At 39.2% G+C, this 19355-nt stretch overlaps 1 protein-coding gene across 2 annotated transcripts in view; it reads left to right on the top strand.

The window, feature by feature from the left end:
* STARD3NL (STARD3 N-terminal like) overlaps positions 1 to 19355 on the top strand; it is a 48076-nt gene that overhangs the window by 22817 nt on the left and 5904 nt on the right. For both annotated transcript variants that reach the window (XM_064380441.1, XM_064380442.1), the window contains exons 2-7: positions 2426 to 2708; positions 9338 to 9415; positions 9979 to 10056; positions 11944 to 11997; positions 12112 to 12229; positions 14518 to 14613. In XM_064380441.1, coding sequence (XP_064236511.1) covers positions 2484 to 2708; positions 9338 to 9415; positions 9979 to 10056; positions 11944 to 11997; positions 12112 to 12229; positions 14518 to 14613 — 649 coding nt within the window. In that variant the 5' untranslated portion in view covers positions 2426 to 2483. The remainder of the gene's footprint in view (positions 1 to 2425; positions 2709 to 9337; positions 9416 to 9978; positions 10057 to 11943; positions 11998 to 12111; positions 12230 to 14517; positions 14614 to 19355) is intronic.

Genomic DNA, 19355 nt, shown 5'->3' with positions numbered 1-19355 from the left:
TGATACTGTAGTATAGAGGAGGATGGTTACACATTGCTATAAAACAAGATATTAGCCTCTTTTTCAAAAAACAACCAAAGGGGATTCTCATCTTCTTACACAAATGTTTTTATTTATTTTCTAATTCTTCACTCCCATACTTTTCACACAGTTAGGATAAATCCTGAATTGCAGATTTAGCTTCCTGTGTATACAGCTAATCAATACTTAGCACCCTCTTTAGAAAGGTATGGCTTTCCTTAAGCCAACCCCAGAGAGGATCTCAGTACCCCAGACTGAATATTTAATACATCTGAAATGACATCTGGAAAAATATCCAAGCTGTTTTTCAGAATCAAAAACAAAGAGTTGTAATCTCCTGAATTCAACAGAGATTGCTGAGAGCCTACTCTCTGCTGGTATCTGTGCTAGATGCTAGATAGAATTTGCACAGTTGATATTTGTTCTGTTCCTGCTGTCTGTCATGTGCTATGGTCAAATTCAGGGCCTTTAAGGAATATACTAGTTAGTGGGAGAGGCAACGAAGTGGATAATTAAGGCCTAGTGTGGTAAGCAGTGCCATAAGTGGCACATCCACAGTCTTAGGGGAGCTTGGGGGAAATGCATCTGACTCTTCCTGGAGGTTGGAATATGGGGAGCATCCAGAAAAACCTCTCTGAGGGAACTCACACCATACTTCAGCTTTCTGAAGGATATCGTTAGGATGAAATCCAATAACCAGACAGTAGAAAGTGGCTTTAAGGAATGATCCTTCTCTTTACTCATTAAAAGGAAGTGCTCATTCTCTCTTAATGAGTGCCAGAATCACGTGGTTCAGGTATTAGGCATTAACCAAGATCTACATATGATATTGGAGCATATGCATACCAAAAATCCATAACTTTATTGCATATGCATATGAAAATTCCATGACACATTTTCTGCACTTTGTCAGCTCTCTTGGTATTGCCTCAAGAACCTGCAGCCTCTGGCTTTGCTGGGCAGGCAGCTCTACTCCAGTCTGTAGGGTTCCAGCACCTAGGCTAGCAAGTCCCACACCCAGTTTTTGTGTCTTCCATCAAGATTCGAATGAAATGCCATATCCAGGAATGTGTAATCTGGCTTTAAGAAAGGCTACCTTGTCCAGATGAAGTAACTAGAAATGTAGTAGAGTTAACCCACTGTTAGGAGGAATTTGACAGGTGGCAATAGGCAACAAGAAGCAGCTGGGTAGATGTAGTCCTCCCCCTGTTGCCCCCGATGCTCTCCACCCTAGACTGCTCTGAGGCATGGTTTCTCCATTTCACCCATCTCAAAATGTATCACCTAGCTGAATGTACCTGTCTGCCCTTAACCTGCTGTGTCGCTTCAAGCCTCATGAAGAAGCTAGTGCAATGCTTCTCGTTCTTGTATATGACCCCACAGGGAGAGGTCCTACAGAAAAGGAAGCTAGGCTGTTTGACCACCATACTTTTTTAATGTCTTTGTCCCATCCATAAGCAGATCAGATTATTTCAATTACTCATCTTTTATTTTTACTGTAAAAGCACACTCTCTGGTGTTGAGGGGTCTGCATCTCTGTATAGGACTATACCTTCTGTGATTATTGGTCAGGTGGCTTGCGTGGTGCTGAACTTTTTGGAGTGTGTGCACTTCTTTTCCAAGAAGAGGCCTAGAAACATGCTTGTTCATTAAGAGGATGGGGAAATGCTAACTTTAATTTATTAGGTACTTCTGATGGAAAGAAGTTCCTCCTTAGGAAGTAAGGATTTTTGTGTGATTTTTGTTTTGTTTTTGTTTTTTGTTTGAGGCAGTGTCTTACTCTGTTACCCAGACTGGAGTCCAGTATGATCATAGCTCACTATAACCTCAACTCCTGGGCTCAAGCGGAACTTAGGACTATAGGCATGTGCTGCCATGTGCCGCTAATTTTTGTTTTTTCTTTTTTGTATGGACAGGATCTTTCTATATTACCCAGGCTTGGAAATAAGCTTTTTATAGCTAATTTACATGTTCTGCTTACATGCTCCAGGAAAGCATTCAGTAAATGATTTTCTAGCCCATGCATAATTATACGTACAGGACTGTAGAGGTTTTCTCCCTGGTACAGCAAGATAACGGGCATGATTCATTCGCCAAGTGGTTTACTCTAGGTCATCAGGAACACCTTTCAGTTGTGGTTAACATGCTGTTTTCACCCTTCCTACAGTCAGTTTGCTTCTTCTCTGTTGCCATTCTTTGCTAAAACAGTATTTTGTAGTAGTATTACTCTAAAACATTAAGTGTTAATTCTCATTTCTCTTTCTCTTTATGTCTTCGTGAAAACATAAATCAGTCAAGGTACTCTGTTGTTCAGTTAGAGAAACTGTTCCACATTGGAGAGGGTAGCACAGTTGTATTTGATCAGCTCGGATTTAACTTTGTGTCTCTCTTTTATTTCCCAAAGGTGTCCTCTCTTTAGGGATGGTGAGGTTGGAAGAAGGCTCCTGTAACCCTCCTCCAGGATGAACCACCTGCCAGAAAACATGGAGAATGCTCTCACTGGGAGTCAGAACTCCCATGCTTCTCTGCGAGACATCCATTCCATCAACCCCACACAACTCATGGCCAGGATTGAGTCCTATGAAGGAAGGGAAAAGAAAGGCATATCTGATGTCAGGAGGACTTTCTGTTTGTTTGTCACCTTTGACCTCTTATTTGTAACATTACTGTGGATAATAGAACTAAATGTAAGTTGGTGGTTCTTTCATGACTTTTTAAGAAATGTTTCCAGAGACAACAGGGTTTTTTGTTTGTTTGTTTTTCTTGTCATTTATCTCATTTAGTAATTTCCATCTTGGACCTTTCTTATTCTTTAATATTATTGTTTAAGGCAAATGTGGTCAGTTTAAAAATCATGTTTTCTGAGATTTTGAAATTTAAATTCCTGGTGTTTTGCTCAGTAACAGGAGTTGACAAACTATAGGCTATGGGACAAATTCAGTAGGCTTGTTTTAATAAAGTTTTATTGGAACACAGCCAGGCCTGTCTGTTTACATATTGTTATGGCTGGCTTTTGCACTGAGTGGTTGCAGTTGAATAGTTGTGACAGAGACCCTCTGACCCACAAAGGCAAAAACATTTATTCTCTAGTCTTTTTCAGAAAAAGTTTGCCCATCCTTCTGCCAGAAAAATGTAGAAGAATGCTTTTGGAATAAATTTTAGGTGTTTCATATACTTTTCTAACTCCCTCGTTTAAAATTTTGCATATGTTTGTTCTTTACTTTCTTGCAAAGAGATTACTTACTTATATTTCATCAGAAAAGTTGTCCTGGAGGCATTTGGAAGTTTATGCAGTTATTCTGTATTACCAACTAATTGTTTAGACCAGTACTGTCCAATAGAAATATAATGCAACTTATTATATATGTAATTTAAAATTCTCTAGTTGCCACATTAATAAAAATCAAAATAAACAGATGAAACTCATTTTAATAATATTTTTATGTAACCCAATATATGTGTTTTCTTCCCAAAGCCTTTGGTCTGATTGTTTACAATCCTTACCAACAAATGGGTGAACTCCTCCAGAAGGTTTTCCTCACAGGCAAAAAGTATCTGCTTTCCTATTTTCAGCAGTTCATTTATTTCTAGGAAATGTTTGCTGTGACCTAGTTAGTAATAATTATTACCTATTGTTTATTTTTAGGGGGTTAGTCTTTGCTAGGCACAGTACTAGATGCTTTGTGAGAATTTATTACAATACAGAAGATATGAAAAGATGCTGAGATTCTCGTTTGAAAATTATTTTAAAATTTGCCTTTTAACAGCAAGAAGCAACATCTTAATCTAAATTTTGATTAGGATTCCAATTCATAGCAGTAATTTCAATTCTAGACTCTAATGTCTTAACAGTTAGGGTCATTGAATCTCATTTAACTTCATCATGAATACTAATAGAGGAATAAAACTCATTATGAAAGTAGACAGTTACATTAGAAAATAATATTTGTCCCATAATCACAGTGACATGGAACATGAGTCCACTGTTATGTTTCTATTAACAGATTTTTCTTCTGTTAATTTTGCACTGTGGGAATACCTACATTTTGTTTATAACCAGACAGGACATTGATATGATGTAATAATTTAGAGTCTCTTTTTACTATTTGTTTCATATATATGTACACATTAAAGAAAATAATTAATATATATTTTGAAGGAGTAATATGTTTTCAAAACTATAGCTATATAATGAGAGATGAAAAGGAAATGCATCTTTTTTTTTTTTTTTTTTTTTTTTTTTTTTTTTTTTTAGACGGAGTTTCGCTCTTGATACCCAGGCTGGAGCGCAATGGCGCGATCTCGGCTTACCGCAATCTCCGCCTCCTGGGTTCAGGCAATTCTCCTGCCTCAGCCTCCTGAGTAGCTGGGATTACAGGCACGCGCCACCGTGCCCAGCTAATTTTTTGTATTAGTAGAGACGGGGTTTCACCATGTTGACCAGGATGGTCTCGATCTCTTGACCTCATGATCCACCCGCCTCGGCCTCCCAAAGTGCTGGGATTACAGGCTTGAGCCACCGCGCCCGGCCAGGAAATGCATCTTTTAACAGTAAAAACACAGCAGCAGTTTTAAGGGGGCACACTTAAAAATTATTTTATTGCCAACACCAAGTCCAGGCATTCATTGCTTTGGCTGCATATGTTACTGTGTGCCTTTAAAAGAGGGAAGTCATGGGGCAGCACTGTGGGGGCGTTCATGGGATCACACTTCTCATTTCCCTCCTTTCTGTTTTCTTCAGGGAAGTAGAAAAGAAGTAGGCTGCCCCCTGTTCTTGTTCACAGACAAGTTATATATTTACATCTGCATGCAACATGTTATACATGAAAAATCATCAGGCCTAGCAATTTTAAAATGTTTTTATCCTCACTTTCCCACCAATTACTAGTTGTCCCAGTGGTAAAATTAAAAGGTTGGAAAAGGGTGTACGATCTTTAAGCAAGAACATCTTGACTTTTTTTAGTATGATTGTTTTTCAGCTTCCAATTTCGAGTTCTGTTTGAATTGTCATCTTGACTTGGCATTTTCACTACACACAGTAGCATTCATTTTGTTTTGTTGTCTTGCTGTAAATCTCTAATCATTCAAATCCATTTTTTTTAACATGTCTTTGCATTTACCAAGTACCAGAGAGCAGGTTTCTAATTCAGGTGTTGTAAGCTCTACCAAAATAAACTATATGGGATTTAGAGTTTAGCTGAATAAATATGACACATGATCTTATACTGCCTTGTGATGTAGTCTTTAAAAGAAGAAAGAAAATGTCATAAAGGATGCTAAGCCTTTAGAATATGGGTAGCCAGCTGTTCTCTGCCATTATAACAATAACCAAAGTACTTTGCCTTCCCATATGGCTTCCGCCTTAGCCACCTTCCCTCCTTGCTGCAGGGACCTACCTGACTGGCACCATCCGGCCTCAAGTGCAGGGCTCCGATGAGCCAAAGAAGCCTAACACCACCTTAGTTCGTTTTCCTTCTGGAAGATCTTAGGACTGCTGATCTCTTTTTGGTCAGTCAAGAGGATGGTTTTGATTCTATCCAAGGCCTCTTGGTCCACCTTTGAATAGACTGATTTCCCAAGTTGGATGTGGAATTAATTATGGCTTGGATTCCTTGAGGACTCTGTTCGCTCCTCAGACTCTCTCCTAGACTCTGTAGACAGTATCAACAGGGATCAAAGTAGTGACAGTCGAAAGGAAGTTGGTTTTCTTTTTAGCTTTTGATACTCGATTGAGACTATGGTTCAGAAAAAAGCCTTTATCAGTGCTTAGTGACATTTTTCTTCTTATTTTCTAACTGGTGCACCAGAAAATGTCAGAATCCTCCTAATTTGACTTAGAGCTGTCGTGACCAGGTCTTTGGCCTTAGGCAAGCTGTTTAATAAGTTCTCTGGGCCTTGGTTTTTCCATCAATTCAGTAAACTAATACTGGTCTTGCCTTCCTCATGGGTCCATGTGAAGATCAAATGAAAAGATGTACACAGCAGCCCCTTTGAAGATACAAAGGTCTGCACAATTAGAAGTTATGTAGTTTATTATTAACTAAAATAAATTTAATCCAGAAAGAGGAAAAAAGTGCTGGTTGCCTTTTTCTCACTATTGTTACATTTAAGTTTCAGGTACTTATTACCCTGCTAATTCTGATTCTATTACCTCATTTCTACTATGCTCCATAAATTGTGATGACCAAGTATAACAGAAATTCAGATGAGGGAGATCAGTGGCTTGGACTGTTTGAAGGAGTGAATGAAACAGATGGACTGTGAATTGGGTTTGGAAGGATAGGTAGCAGTGAAGATGGAAGGATGATCTGGGAAGGATGATCCTTCAGTTTGGGAGCTTGAGGAGAGGGTTTGGAGATCAAGGTACATGGAAGTACTGATGCAAGAGTGTGTGCTTATGCATGGGTAGTGTGCACTCCAGTATGTGCATTTGGAGGGGACAGGAACAGAGGCCGAGAAAATACTAGCCTGGCCAGAAAGCAAGGTGCCTACTGGAAATGAAATTGTATAGATAGGGTGGTGCTAGGTTATTCAAGTTATTAAAAGGGATATAGAAGGATTTGTATTTACTGCAATGGTGAGCTGTTACAGGTACTGGACCAGATTGGAAAACATGATTTTGAGATTTTTTTCAGAAGTCAGTGACTCACAATCTACATCACAACCTTTTTGACCTTTCCAGTTGGATGTCTGACTTAACATGCTTCCCCCAACACATACACACACCTGCTTTCCCCCTTCTTCATCAGTAACCCAACACAGAGATTTGGGCCAAAAGTCAAAACGCATTTTTGATTTGCTTGTTTGTTTTGTATTTTTCATGCTTCATATTCAGTCTAAAAGTAAGTCCTGTCAAATCTATCTCTAAAATATATTCAAAATATGACCACTTCTCTTCATTTCCACTGTTTCCAGCCTCCACCAAGCCTCATTTATCACTCATCCAGACTGCACTCCTGACTGGTTGCCTGCTTCCACTCACCCTGCAATCCATTCTTCTCACAGTAGTTAGGGTAACATGTGAAAAACAAAAGTCAGATCATGTCACGATCTGTTACAAGTCTTCACTGGCAGGCCATGGCATTTAGAATAAAATCCAAATGTTGTGCCTTGGCTTGCAGAGCCCCCAGAAGCCTCTCAGACTCCTTCCCACCCTCTGTTCCTGGCTCTCCGAGGAGGAGCACACTTGCCTCCTTCTGTTCTCAGACAGGAATAAACTTCTTTCTATCTTGGGACTCTTCTACTAGTTCTTTCTTCTATATGAAATGATTAATTTCCTTTATCTTTTTGTAGAATTCAACTTCTTATCTTGCCAGTATCAATTTAAATGTCTTCATTATTCTGTCACGGTGACCTGCTTCTGTTGTCTGTGTAGCATTTATTTTCTTATTTGCCATGTCTCTCACCTTGCCAGAATATAATCTCCATGAAGACAGATATTATTTTGTTTACTGAAGTATTTCCTATATTTAGAACAGTGCCTGGTGCATAATAGATGCTCAGCAAATATTTAGGGAATGGGTAGAAATCACTGTGGCAGTGGTGTGCAGGCTGGACAGATAGGCAGTAAGAACACAAGGTGGTGAGAATAGGAAGGAAAGAACTAACCTGAGAGTCACTAAAGGAAGGAGTATGAGAAGACTTGTTGATAGGCTGATTTTATCATTCCCAGTATGACTTTAGATGACTGTAAAGTTTCCAGCGATGAAACCTAGAAGAGTAGTACCAGAACTGACTAGAAAGAGATTTTGTATGAAACTAAAATAGTCTATAGAAGACATCTTGAGCTAGAGACAAAAATTTTGAAATGAGGATTTAGAGTATAAGTTAGGGCTAGAGATATAAATTTTAGATAATGTCTATTTAAAGGCAACTCAGAATCAGAGTATTTTAAGGTATGCAGATATCAGAGAAAAGCTGTGGGCTATTTGTTGCAAAACTGTATTGGCAGCTTTGATTTCTGTTCTCCCAGGAATAGAAAGGGGAGGTCTTTCTGTGGTAGAGAGCCCTCTTTGCTATATCTGCTTGGAATACTTATTCTGTTAATATTCTGGATATTGGCAAGTTTCCTCAGTCTGGAGACACAGTAATGAGACTAGGTGGTTGGGTGTCTGTCAATCATTATTCCTCCTTCCTTCCAGGTTTTCAATTCTATTCATTTGTAATGGTCTGTTGCCAAGTGGGTCTACAAATGATCTGTGCTAATTACACAAATGTAGACCTGTTTAAGGGATTTTAGGGAAAATGATAGTGTTTATGGTATGCTTTCATTTGCATAACAAATACAAATACGTGAAAAGATATCTAAGCCAAGAATACCCTACCCTTGTGGCAACCTTCATTCAAAATTTGAACCTGGCAAAGGTGTTCCTAATTAATGTTTTCCCTCTTATCCAGATCTCTAGTTAACTGTCCTTCCTTTGGTCCTTTTTCAGACCCTCTGCATTTGTTTGCCAGGACCATGCTCCAAATTGGAAATTTGAATTTATTTTTATACCTCTTACTCCCTCTGATTAGGCTAATCCAGGGCCCCGACAGTTAACCCTGCTCGGGTGCTGCATTAGCTGCTGACATATGTCCCCTTACTTGATTTTTTAAAAGTATTATGCTCCATAGTTTAACTTGTCCAATTTTGAACTTGATAACTTAAAATTTATTTTGATGGTAGAATTGGGAGAGCACAGAAAGTTATATCAGGTTTGAGTTTCATCATTTACTGTAACTTTCTCCCTTAGGATTTAGGTCTAGTACTGTCCTTATTTCATTATCTATTCATGTTAAAAATATATTTAAATTGATAAAAGTGCAGAATCTTTAAATGCCAGGAAAAGTAAAAATGAGAAACCACAGAGAATGTTTACACTTCTACCCTATGTCATGCTAGTGGCCATCACTGATGTTTGCCAGGAGGTCAGGGGAGCCTTGGCCTTCCAAAACATAAGACTGTGGAGAGTGATCAGAAAGCGAGGGAGTCCTGGATGAAGGTGAATCACTTCTCTAAAAATATACATTTGTATGATGGAAGACTTTATCTTAGAAGGGAAAAAATAATTTTCTTGCCATTTGCCCAAATATGAACTACAGAAGCCATTATTTTTCACTATACATTTATATCTGTTGAATGAATGAATTCAGAATTGAGGAATCAGAAAGTGCTATCCAGCCCTTTTCTATTAAAATTGTGAGAGTTCTTTTCTTCCATATTTTAACATTTCTGGGTTCTGAGAAGATAGGAAAGTTGGATAGGAAATCTTACCCTTGTTTTATTTCCACACATAAACCTCTCCTTGTTTCTTCTTCTTACTCTCCTTTCTAGGTGAATGGAGGCATTGAGAATACGTTAGAGAAAGAGGTGGTGCACTATGACTACTACTCTTCATATTTTGATATATTTGTAAGTATTTTTTATGTTTCATTTGAGATGTAATAAAACTAACCCAAAAGGCAGATTTCCTCTAAATGGACTTCAAATTCTATGCTTTTTTTTTTCTTGTTTTGAACACTGATCCTTATTTTCCTTTCCTTTTAATTCCCCACCCATTCAATGTTCTCTCTCTCTTACTAAGGAATTGTCTGGTCATCTCAAGAAAATAAAAGATTAATGACAGATACGGGAGGGAAGCAGAAGGAGCCATTCCTATTTTCTTGGTGGAGAGCCTTTATTCTTTCAAATGGCTGAAATAGAACCCATGGACATATCTAGTCACTGAAAGGAAAATTTACCTATTAATGCTATCCTTTTTCTTGCCTTGTTCTTTCTTTCATAATGGGAGATTAATGTGAAACCTAATTTGCTCTTACATTAAGTTCTAGTGCAGGGATTCCCAAATGCCGGTTTACAGACTAGTCTCCAGCTAAATCACAACAAGGAAGACAGTGTGGCGAGTTCTTCATAAAGCCATGTCGTTTATATATATATATATTTTTTTTTAAAAAACATCTCTTTATTGTTTTCAGCTTTTGGCAGTTTTTCGATTTAAAGTATTAATACTTGCATACGCTGTGTGCAGACTGCGCCATTGGTGGGCAATAGCGGTGAGTATGCCCTGCGTGAGTGGGTCATCTCCTCCGGTGATGGTGGCCAGGTCCTGCTCTCAACAGGCCTGGACTGGGGGAAGATATGATTGTAATATGGGTGGAATCACACTAGCTTTCCTGAGTCCCATTTCCTCCATACTTAAGTAGGCTTAAAACTCCAGGGCTTCTTTCCAGTGTTAATGAGTAACTTGATTTGTCTCTTGGTGCTGAGCCAAATGAGAAATCTAGAAGCCCAACACCAAGCCACCCTCTACCTCATTTTGCAAGTAAGAGATGGGAGTAGTATCTCTGTCACAAAAATACTTGGAAAATATTTGGTTAAAAATGCTTAGTGATTGTTTTCATGACATGGTCCATACTTATTTAGATATTAGCCTTACCCCCTCCTTTCTTCCCTCCGACCCCCCATCTTGGAGGGAAGAGCACTCACTCTTTCTGTTGTTGCCTTGGGCTTCTCAAGGACAAGAACCTTTTTACTCCTCTGTTTCTTTGCATCTGGCACACAGACCTCAATAAATTAAATATTTAGAGATTGATAGAAGAATTACTAGCAATTCTGCCTGACAGATGTCTGAATATTCACCTTTTGTAAAGCTTTAGTAAGTCAGTTATGTGGGAAGCAAATGTTGAGCTCCTCAGACTAGAGGAAACTGCTCAGAAATAACCTGCAGTTCTGCCATTAGAGGGCAAGACTCGGGTGTGAGTGGCCCAGGCCTGGGTTTGTCCAGCTGGGAATAGGACTTGTGCTGCCCTCCTGAGTCCACACGTCAGCCTGAGCCATCTCTTCTGAGTATTTGCAGAATCACGGGGCAGAGATCAGACTGTCTGTTAATCTGGAAGCTCTCATTTCATGGATATAGGCTGACAGTCTTGGCCAGACTTGACTCCCTTTCCTGAATACTGAGTACTCTCTTGCTGATATCATCATAGCTTTTGACGATTGTACCCTCCCATTTTTCTACATTTTCTACAACAAACCCCTTTGGAATATTGTATTCCTGAGTCCCCATATGTATGCTAGTATTTGTCAGACCATCCCTCTCAATGTTTGCTTTAGAAACGTGTTTGACATACAGATATTCAGTGAGAGCTGTAAGACAGTGTCTTCAATATCTGCTTTCAGATTATCTGAAGAATAAGTCTAATTAGCAAATCCGTTTTATTGCATCTGATTCTTGTTTAAAAAAACATTTGCAGAGAAGAGTCTACAAGCTGAAAGGAGGAGAAGTCAGCTGGAATCTAAAGAGTGCTTAGTATCAGCCTGTAAAGTTAATTAGTGTCAGAATGTAAAATGCTAAACCGCCTCCTCTCCCAAGCAGCTTACTGTGTGTGTGTGTGTGTGTCTGTGTGTGTGTGTTGTGTGTGTGTGTCTGCAACTTTGTTAATACTTACTGAGCAAGATACTTGGTGCTCCCTGTCCTCCTTTCTGTCAATCAAGCTACTATTGGTATTCATTTTGGTCAGGTTTCATCATGCTAAAAATATTATTTGAAGGACACAGTGATAAGACTCAGGTGTTATGAGATCTCTGGGCTTCATAACCCCTGGGGAGACCCCACCTATGCATGTTACCAGTCTCTTTTCATGTGCTTGTAGAGGCTTTGGAATTGTACCTTCTGGTGGATAAAACAGTTACCCAGCACTCCAGCCTACTGAAATGTGGGAGAAGACATGCAGTCATTTGGGATTGTGTTACATAGAAGCCTGTTTTGCCCCAGTGTGGGTCTTGGGGATAGAGACTGAATGATATGGGAAGGAGCAGGGCTAGACACAGGTTTTTAGGCATTGCCTGCTCCTAGCTCAGATGGGTCTCTTGAGAAGTGGGAGGTGCCTTCACAGTGTGAGATGCCTAATGTGAACAGTGCTGGATCATGTGTCTTGCAGTTGACAACGGCAGTGACCAGTGCCTTTTTACTAGCAAAAGTGATCCTTTCAAAGGTATGACCTACCACTTTTTCTATATAGTTACCATCTTCAGTGATGAAGCCTCGTTGTCCAATGTGAGTTTGTGGTAAACACACTTCCCTTTCCTGGTCATATCTTTTCTTCCAGCTTTTCTCTCAAGGGGCTTTTGGCTATGTGCTGCCCATCATTTCATTCATCCTTGCCTGGATTGAGACATGGTTCCTAGATTTCAAAGTGTTACCTCAAGAAGCAGAAGAAGAAAACAGTAAGTTCCTCTCAAAGTCAGCCTCCTGAGCCTGGCTGGGTATCAGGCTGGGAGGAAAAGATATGGTGTCTTGACGTGAATGGAACTACCGATGGGTAGAGTTAGGCAGTGGTGGGGTCTCCATTCTTTAGTGGCTACAGCAGAAATTGATAGAAGGGTTGGGTGGATGAAAGGATAAGTAATAGAAATCAGCTCCCCTCTCTAGCTGTTGGGCCAGGCTTCACCAGGAAGAAAATGTGAACACTGGTGAAGAGGGCATTGAAGCAATAACAAAAACTAGCCAGCACCTCTTTCTCCCCAGACACCTTGTTCTTCTCTCCCCATTAGCAATAGGCAAGACACTAAGCATTTTGTGCATGTAAATAGAACTGTGCTGTTTAGGGGCAGAGAAAATAAAACTAATTTTAAGTGTGTGGAGGCAACTATTCTAAATACAAGCCAGTGATTCTCCTGTCTCCCATTGTGATCCATACATTAGTTGGTGGCTTCAGGTGGTCGGCAGTTAGAACAGTTAAATGCCTAGGGCTGGAGATGATTGGTGGGTTTAGGATGAAGGTTATTCACAGGAGGATGACAGCAAGCCAGAGCGATGCTCAGCCTTTTACCATCCTCTGAGTAGCTGAGTCATAGCTCGCATGATATACTCATGAGTCCTGCCAAAGCTGCTATCATCTCATCGTGGCTTTGAGTATCCCAGAATATTAACTGGGAAGGCCAAATGGTTGATTGAGCTTTATGGTAAATTACCGAGCTGGAATTCTTCTCCATATAATGTCCTTAATGGAAGTCCACATGCCCCACCCACCTATCTTAAATGTGAAATGATCAAAGCTCATTTCAGACACCCATGCAGTTTTAAGACATGCTGTTTTTACACTTTTCCCAGTCACCTGGCTCAATTTGCCCTGCCTCATAGGGAAAAAAAAGTATCTTACAGAAAGTTAAGCATGATTATAACTTCAAAAAACATCAGGATGCAAAATAATCCTCCAAATGGTTTTATTGGAAAATCTCATTTACATAGAAGAAATATTTAAGAAAATAATTATAATTCAAAAGTAGATTTTAAAAACACATTAATCAGACCAAGGTGTATCTTCTATCCTCTGCCCTCTATTCCTCTGTGAAAGTGTATTACGGAGAAGGTACAAGTAAAGGCAATCAAAGTCTTTTTAAATTGCATGTAAATCTGAAACTGAACTTTACTGCACATGTATCAACTATTACTATGACTGAGGTTTGAATGGTTATGGGATTAAACCACATTCAAAGTGACTAATAAAGCAGAAGATACAATTAGTGAAAATCTTGGAATAGTACCTCTTTTCATTGTCAGTAGCACGTATGACACACATACCTGGCATCTGCTGTATGGCCTGGTGCTCCTTCCTACTTTATCTTAAGGTTAACTCAGCTTTCGGTCAAAAGAACTTAAGTTTTGATGGCCTTTCATCAAACCCTGTTAGGGTTCCTCAGCTGTCGACGTCCTGCTTTCTTCCCCTTCCTTTGTTTTTTAAGACACTTCTTTTCTTTGAAACATTCTTGTTGCACAAATATTTCTTTGTCATCTTAATTGTTCTTTATATATTTATAAAAGGCCATCCCTATATTGTACTTTACATCTGACCTATCTCACCAGATGTAGCCAGCAGACCATTTGTAGGAGCTGACTGTGTTTTTTATTTTACTTTGTGTTTTGGTTTTGATATTGTGCTTTTTTATAGGAAGTTGGGTATTCACAAGGGAAGGATGTAAATACTGAGTTAACATGAGGCTGTTTATTTACGGTGAGACAGAGTCTCACTTTGTCGTCCAGGCTGAAGTGCAGTGGCACAATCACAGCTCACTGCAGCCTCGACTTAATGGACTCAAGCAATCCGCCCACTCAGCCTCTTCAATAGCTGGGACTACAGGCATGCACTACCATAGTCGGCTAATTTTTAAATTTTTTATAGAGAAAGGGTCTTGCTATATTGCCCAGGCCGGTCTCAAACTCCTGGGCTCAAGCGATCCTCCATCCTCAACCTCCCAAAGTGCTGCCGTTACAGGTGTGAGCCATCATGCCCAGCCTCATGAGACAATTATTTAAACTGCCTGGTTATCTGTCCTTATAGTATTGTTTGTCATTTGTTAATGAAACTTACTGTTTGCTTGAAAAAATTTTTAAGTACCTCTTTTTCTAAAAGTATTTCTTTATAATAATAATATCATTTTATTTTACTTCATCTTGCCAAGAAACTACCAGAAAGGTGACCTCGTTCCCAGCATCTGAATTTCTTCTTTTCCAGGACTCCTGATAGTTCAAGATGCTTCGGAGAGGGAAGCACTTATACCTGGTGGTCTTTCTGATGGTCAGTTTTATTCCCCTCCTGAATCTGAAGCAGGTAAAAAACTTGAATATTATTTGTACTTGTATCTCTCAAAGGCTCTGCTCTTCCTCCCTTTCCCTACCCCCTCTATTTCTCAATACACTTAGCTAACATCTAACATGCCAGGAATTAGGAATATGAAAATAGGTGAAAATAGGTGAGACACAGTCTCACATGAGACCAGCAGTAAGGCATAGAGTTATAAAAATAAATGTCAGGGAAGAGTGATTCGACACTGTGGATTGTGGTATGTATCTTAGAAGACACACAGACAATGGGAAGGGTCTTAGTGCTCTCATTATTCCTGTTCATCACCAAACCAGCCTCTCTAGGACTCCCATGTCTGAGAATGGCAGCACTGTCCACCCAGTTGCCCAGATCAAACACCAGAGCCTCCCTGCTGGCTCCACCCCTTTCTTATAGCTCACATCTCATCATTCACAAAACTGTTTCCATCCTCTCTCCTTTATTTCTACCTCCATTTTCTCATTCAAATCCTACCGCTTCTTATCAGCTCCAACCTCATTTCAGCATTACTTTCTGCTGTTTCTGCAGCAGCCTTGGTCTCCCTGCCTCCGGTTTTGTCTTTCACTAACCAGCAACCAGAGTGTCTGTTAAAAATAACAATCACACTCAACAACAAAAATAAGCAACCTGATTAAAAAATATGCAAAGGTTTTAATAGACATTTCTCCAAAGAAGATATACAAATGACCAATAAGCACATAAAAGATGCTTAACATCACTAATCATTAAGAAAATGCAAATCAGAACCACAGCAAGATACCACTTCTTACCCACTAGAATGACTATTACAAAAAGCAAAACAAAAAGACAGAAAATAAGTATTGGTGAGGATATGCAGAAATTGGACCCCTTGTGCATTACAGGTGAGAATGTAAAATGGTATAGCCCCAGTAGAAAACAATATGGTGTTTCCTTAAAAGATTAAGCATAGAGTTACCATATGATTCACTCTGGGTATGTACTCAAAGGAAATGAAAGCAGAGACTACATCAGATATGTGTATACCCATGCTCATAGCACCAGTATTCACAGTGGCTAAATGGTGGAAACGACTCAACAGATGACTGGATAAACACAATGTATGTATATCCAGTGGGATATTATTCTGCATTAAAAAGGAATGGAAAGCTGGATGCAGTGGCTCATGCTTATAATCCCAGCACTTTGGGAGGCTGAGGTGGGAGAATTGCTTGAGCCCAGGAGCTCAAGACCAGCCTGGGCAACATAGTGAGACCTTGTCTCTATTAAAAAGGAGAAGAGGGCTGGGCGCCGTGGCTTACACCTGTAATCCCAGCTACCCAGGAGGCTGAGGCAGGAGAATTGCCTGAACCCAGGAGGCGGAGGTTGCAGTGAGCCGAGATCACGCCATTGCACTCCAGCCTGGGTAACAAGAGCGAAACTCCGTCTCAAAAAAAAAAAAAGGAGAAGAATAGAATTCTGACACACACTGTAACATGTATGAACTATGAACACATAATGCTAAGTAAAATAAGCCAGACACAAAAGGACTGTTGTATGATTTCACTTAATATGAGGTAAGGTACCTAGAGAAGTGAAATTCACAGAAACAAAGTAGAATAGGGATTGCCATTCTGAAGGTGGATGGTGTTGATGGCTGCACAACAGCGTAGATGAACTTAATGCCACTAGATGGCATGCTTAAAAATGGTTCAAATGGCAAATTTTATGTTAAATGTATTTTTCTATAGTTAAAAAAACACATTATTTTAACAATTGCTAACACTTTTTTAAGTGTTAGGTGCTGGTCTAAGCTTTATTAATATTCAGTCATTGACTTCTCCCTTGTCTGCTTATCTTCTGAGATACAGATTACAAACCATACCGTCTAATCACTCCTCCATTACATTCATTTCTTACAGCTCTGTGTCTTACCACTGATCTATGTCATATTGTGTCTAACCTATTTTCATATTCTTAATGCCTGGCATATTAGATGTTTGCTAACTGCCTCTGCTCTGTGACGTAAAACTCATATTATGCCTATTGTAGAGATGAGCAAATTGAGGCACAGAGAATTGAGGCAATTTACCCAATATCACACTGATAATAAGTGGTGTAGCTGGGGTTTGAACCTGGGGTCCACTGCTAGAGTTCATGCTTATAACTCCTAAAGTATATTGGCCTCTTGATATTTATGAAAATATACAATTGGTCATGCCGGTCCCCTGCTCAAAAGCCTTCAGTAGCATAAAGGATAAATAAATCAATAGATGTTAGCTTGGCTGAAAGTGCCCCTGTGGGCACTGTCACCAGTTGTCTAGGTTCTCACCTTGTGACTACCTTCTCATGTGCTGTTCATAGCTCCTCTGAAATGCTGTGCTCTAGAGCCCTCAAGCCACTGTCCACCTTGCTGTTTCCATTCTGATCTCCTCTGCAATCCTAGTTGCCATTCACATGTTCCCAGTTTCTTTCCAGCCATGCCTACCCTCCCCGTCACTCCCAGCAGTCTTAGTTAGAATGTCCCCTGTGTGTTCTTTGGGACCTCTGCCCCAGCCCCGTCATCCTGTGTTGTCTGCACTGCCTTCCACGCTGACTGGTCTGTTTCTACTGCTGGGATGTAAACTTGAGTTAGAGACTACGTCATTGTATTAGGCCTAGTTAATATTTTAACTAACACACACACACACACACACACACACACACGAGTAATAAAACAGATTCTAGGCAGAAAAAGCCATGCATGATCGAAGGTGCAGCAATGTGAAATAGCAGTGTGCGGGAGGAACTCCAAGTTAACTTGAAACTCTGGACTATTGGTGTTGAATCTGAAAGCAGTGTACAACACAGAAACATGGAGCCAGGTGTAATACAGATACAGATTAGTAGAAAATCTGTTGCTAGAATAGTAAAAACTAGAATTAGGTATTAAATTGTTGATTACCTCATTATAAGGATTATTTCATTGAGATATTTTTGTGTCATAGGATTTTTTGAAAAAAGAAAGTTCATATTAGAGTTCATGCATTTCTACTTTTTCTAAGACTAATACATTTTCTCAGTACTAATGTATTTTCTTAACTAGAGTTCAGAACATAGAATAATAGTGACATTAGGAATACTGCCTCAAGCATGCCTCATCAAGTTTTCTAGTTCTTGGATCCATCTGGACCTTTCACCTTTGTCATTTACCACCACCTAGTGGTACTCTGGAGCACTACTATTTCCTTGAGTTAGGAAGGTAAAGAAGAATGAAAACGTTTTCATGATGTTCCACTGTGTAGCTGCTTTGTTTGACAAAAGACAGATTAGTAATGGGCAGAGAAGGAGTGGTCAGAATGGATTACCTTATTATATTTGCATTGTCTGAATGTTCAATTTAGGAAAGAATTAAAATGGAAAACTGTTACTGAAATTAATATATGTAGGAGAAAAAAGGCTACTCTAGAGCAAAGCTTTTCCATTATGCCAATAGCTAAAAATTCAAGCCTTTAAGCAGCTGAAGTTCTAAGCTGCTGCTGCCCTGCTACAGCACTGACTTCCCTAGTACACATGAGGGTGTCCAAAAAAGGCTTGACGTGCCTTTTTTGTCTTTTTTTCTCCAGCACCTAATACAATACCTGGCTTGTATTAGACTTATTAACTGTTGAAGAAAGGGATGAAAAGAAAAGGGAAAGAAATCAAAGGCACCGTAAACAAAAATGTTAGCATTTGTATCAAATTGATTTGAAATACAGTTTTGTTCCATCTTTTAATTAAAATTTTGAAAATTATTGAAAAATTATTGCCAGGGATACTGAATAATATTCATTTTTTAAAAAGCTTGATTGAGATATAATTTGCGTATAATAAAATTCATCCATTATAAATGTATAATTGCATGATTTTTAGTAAATTCATAGTTTTTAATCAACATTACAGAGTAATTTTAGAACAGTTTCATTGCTTGAAAAACTTCTTTCATGCTCATTTGCAGTTAATTCCCACTTCTACCTCTGATCCCAAGTAACCACTGATCTTCTTTGTGTCTTGACAAATTTACCTTTCCTGGGCATTTAAGGTAAATGTAGTGATATGATACATGTTTTTTTGCATCCAGCCTCTTTCGCTTAGCATACGGTTTGAGGACCAGTCATGTTGTAGCATATATCAGTGTTTTGCTCCTCTTTATGGCTGAATATTATTCCATTATGTGGATATACAACATTTTGTCTGTATTCACAAGTTGATGGGACATTTAGATTTTTTCCACCTTTTGGCTATCATAAGTAATCCAGCTATGAACATTCATGTACATGCCTCTGTGTGGGTGTTTATTTTTATTTTTATTGAATATATTTCTAAGAGAGGACTTGCCACATCCTGTGGCAAGTTTCTGTTAACTTTTTAAAAAATTATCAAACTGTTTTGATCATGGCTGTTTTATTTTACGTTCCCTCCAAGTCCCTTCTTATCTACAGTTTTACTTACCTGAGGCCAACCGAGGTCTGAAAATATTAAATGGAAAATTCTAGAAATAAACAGTCCTTAAGTTTTTAATTGTGTGCCGTTCTGAGCAGCATGATGAAATCCCATACTGCCCTGCTTCGTCCTACCCAGAACATGAATCATCCCTGTGTCCAGCAGATCCACACTGTGTGCACCACCCACCTGGTAGTCACTTAGGAGCCATCCAGGTTATCAGATTGACCTTCCCAATATCACAGTTCTTGTGTTCAAGTAATCCTTATTTCACTTAATAATGGCAAAGTAGTAACTCTGTCAATTCATAT

This window comes from Aotus nancymaae, unplaced genomic scaffold, assembly GCF_030222135.1.
Source record: "Aotus nancymaae isolate 86718 unplaced genomic scaffold, 86718_ANA_hifiasm-v0.15.2.pri h1tg000025l, whole genome shotgun sequence".
Taxonomy (NCBI): Eukaryota; Metazoa; Chordata; class Mammalia; order Primates; family Aotidae; genus Aotus; species Aotus nancymaae.
The sequence above is the reverse complement of the archived record's forward strand: the minus strand, read 5'-3'. Positions and strand labels throughout refer to the sequence as shown.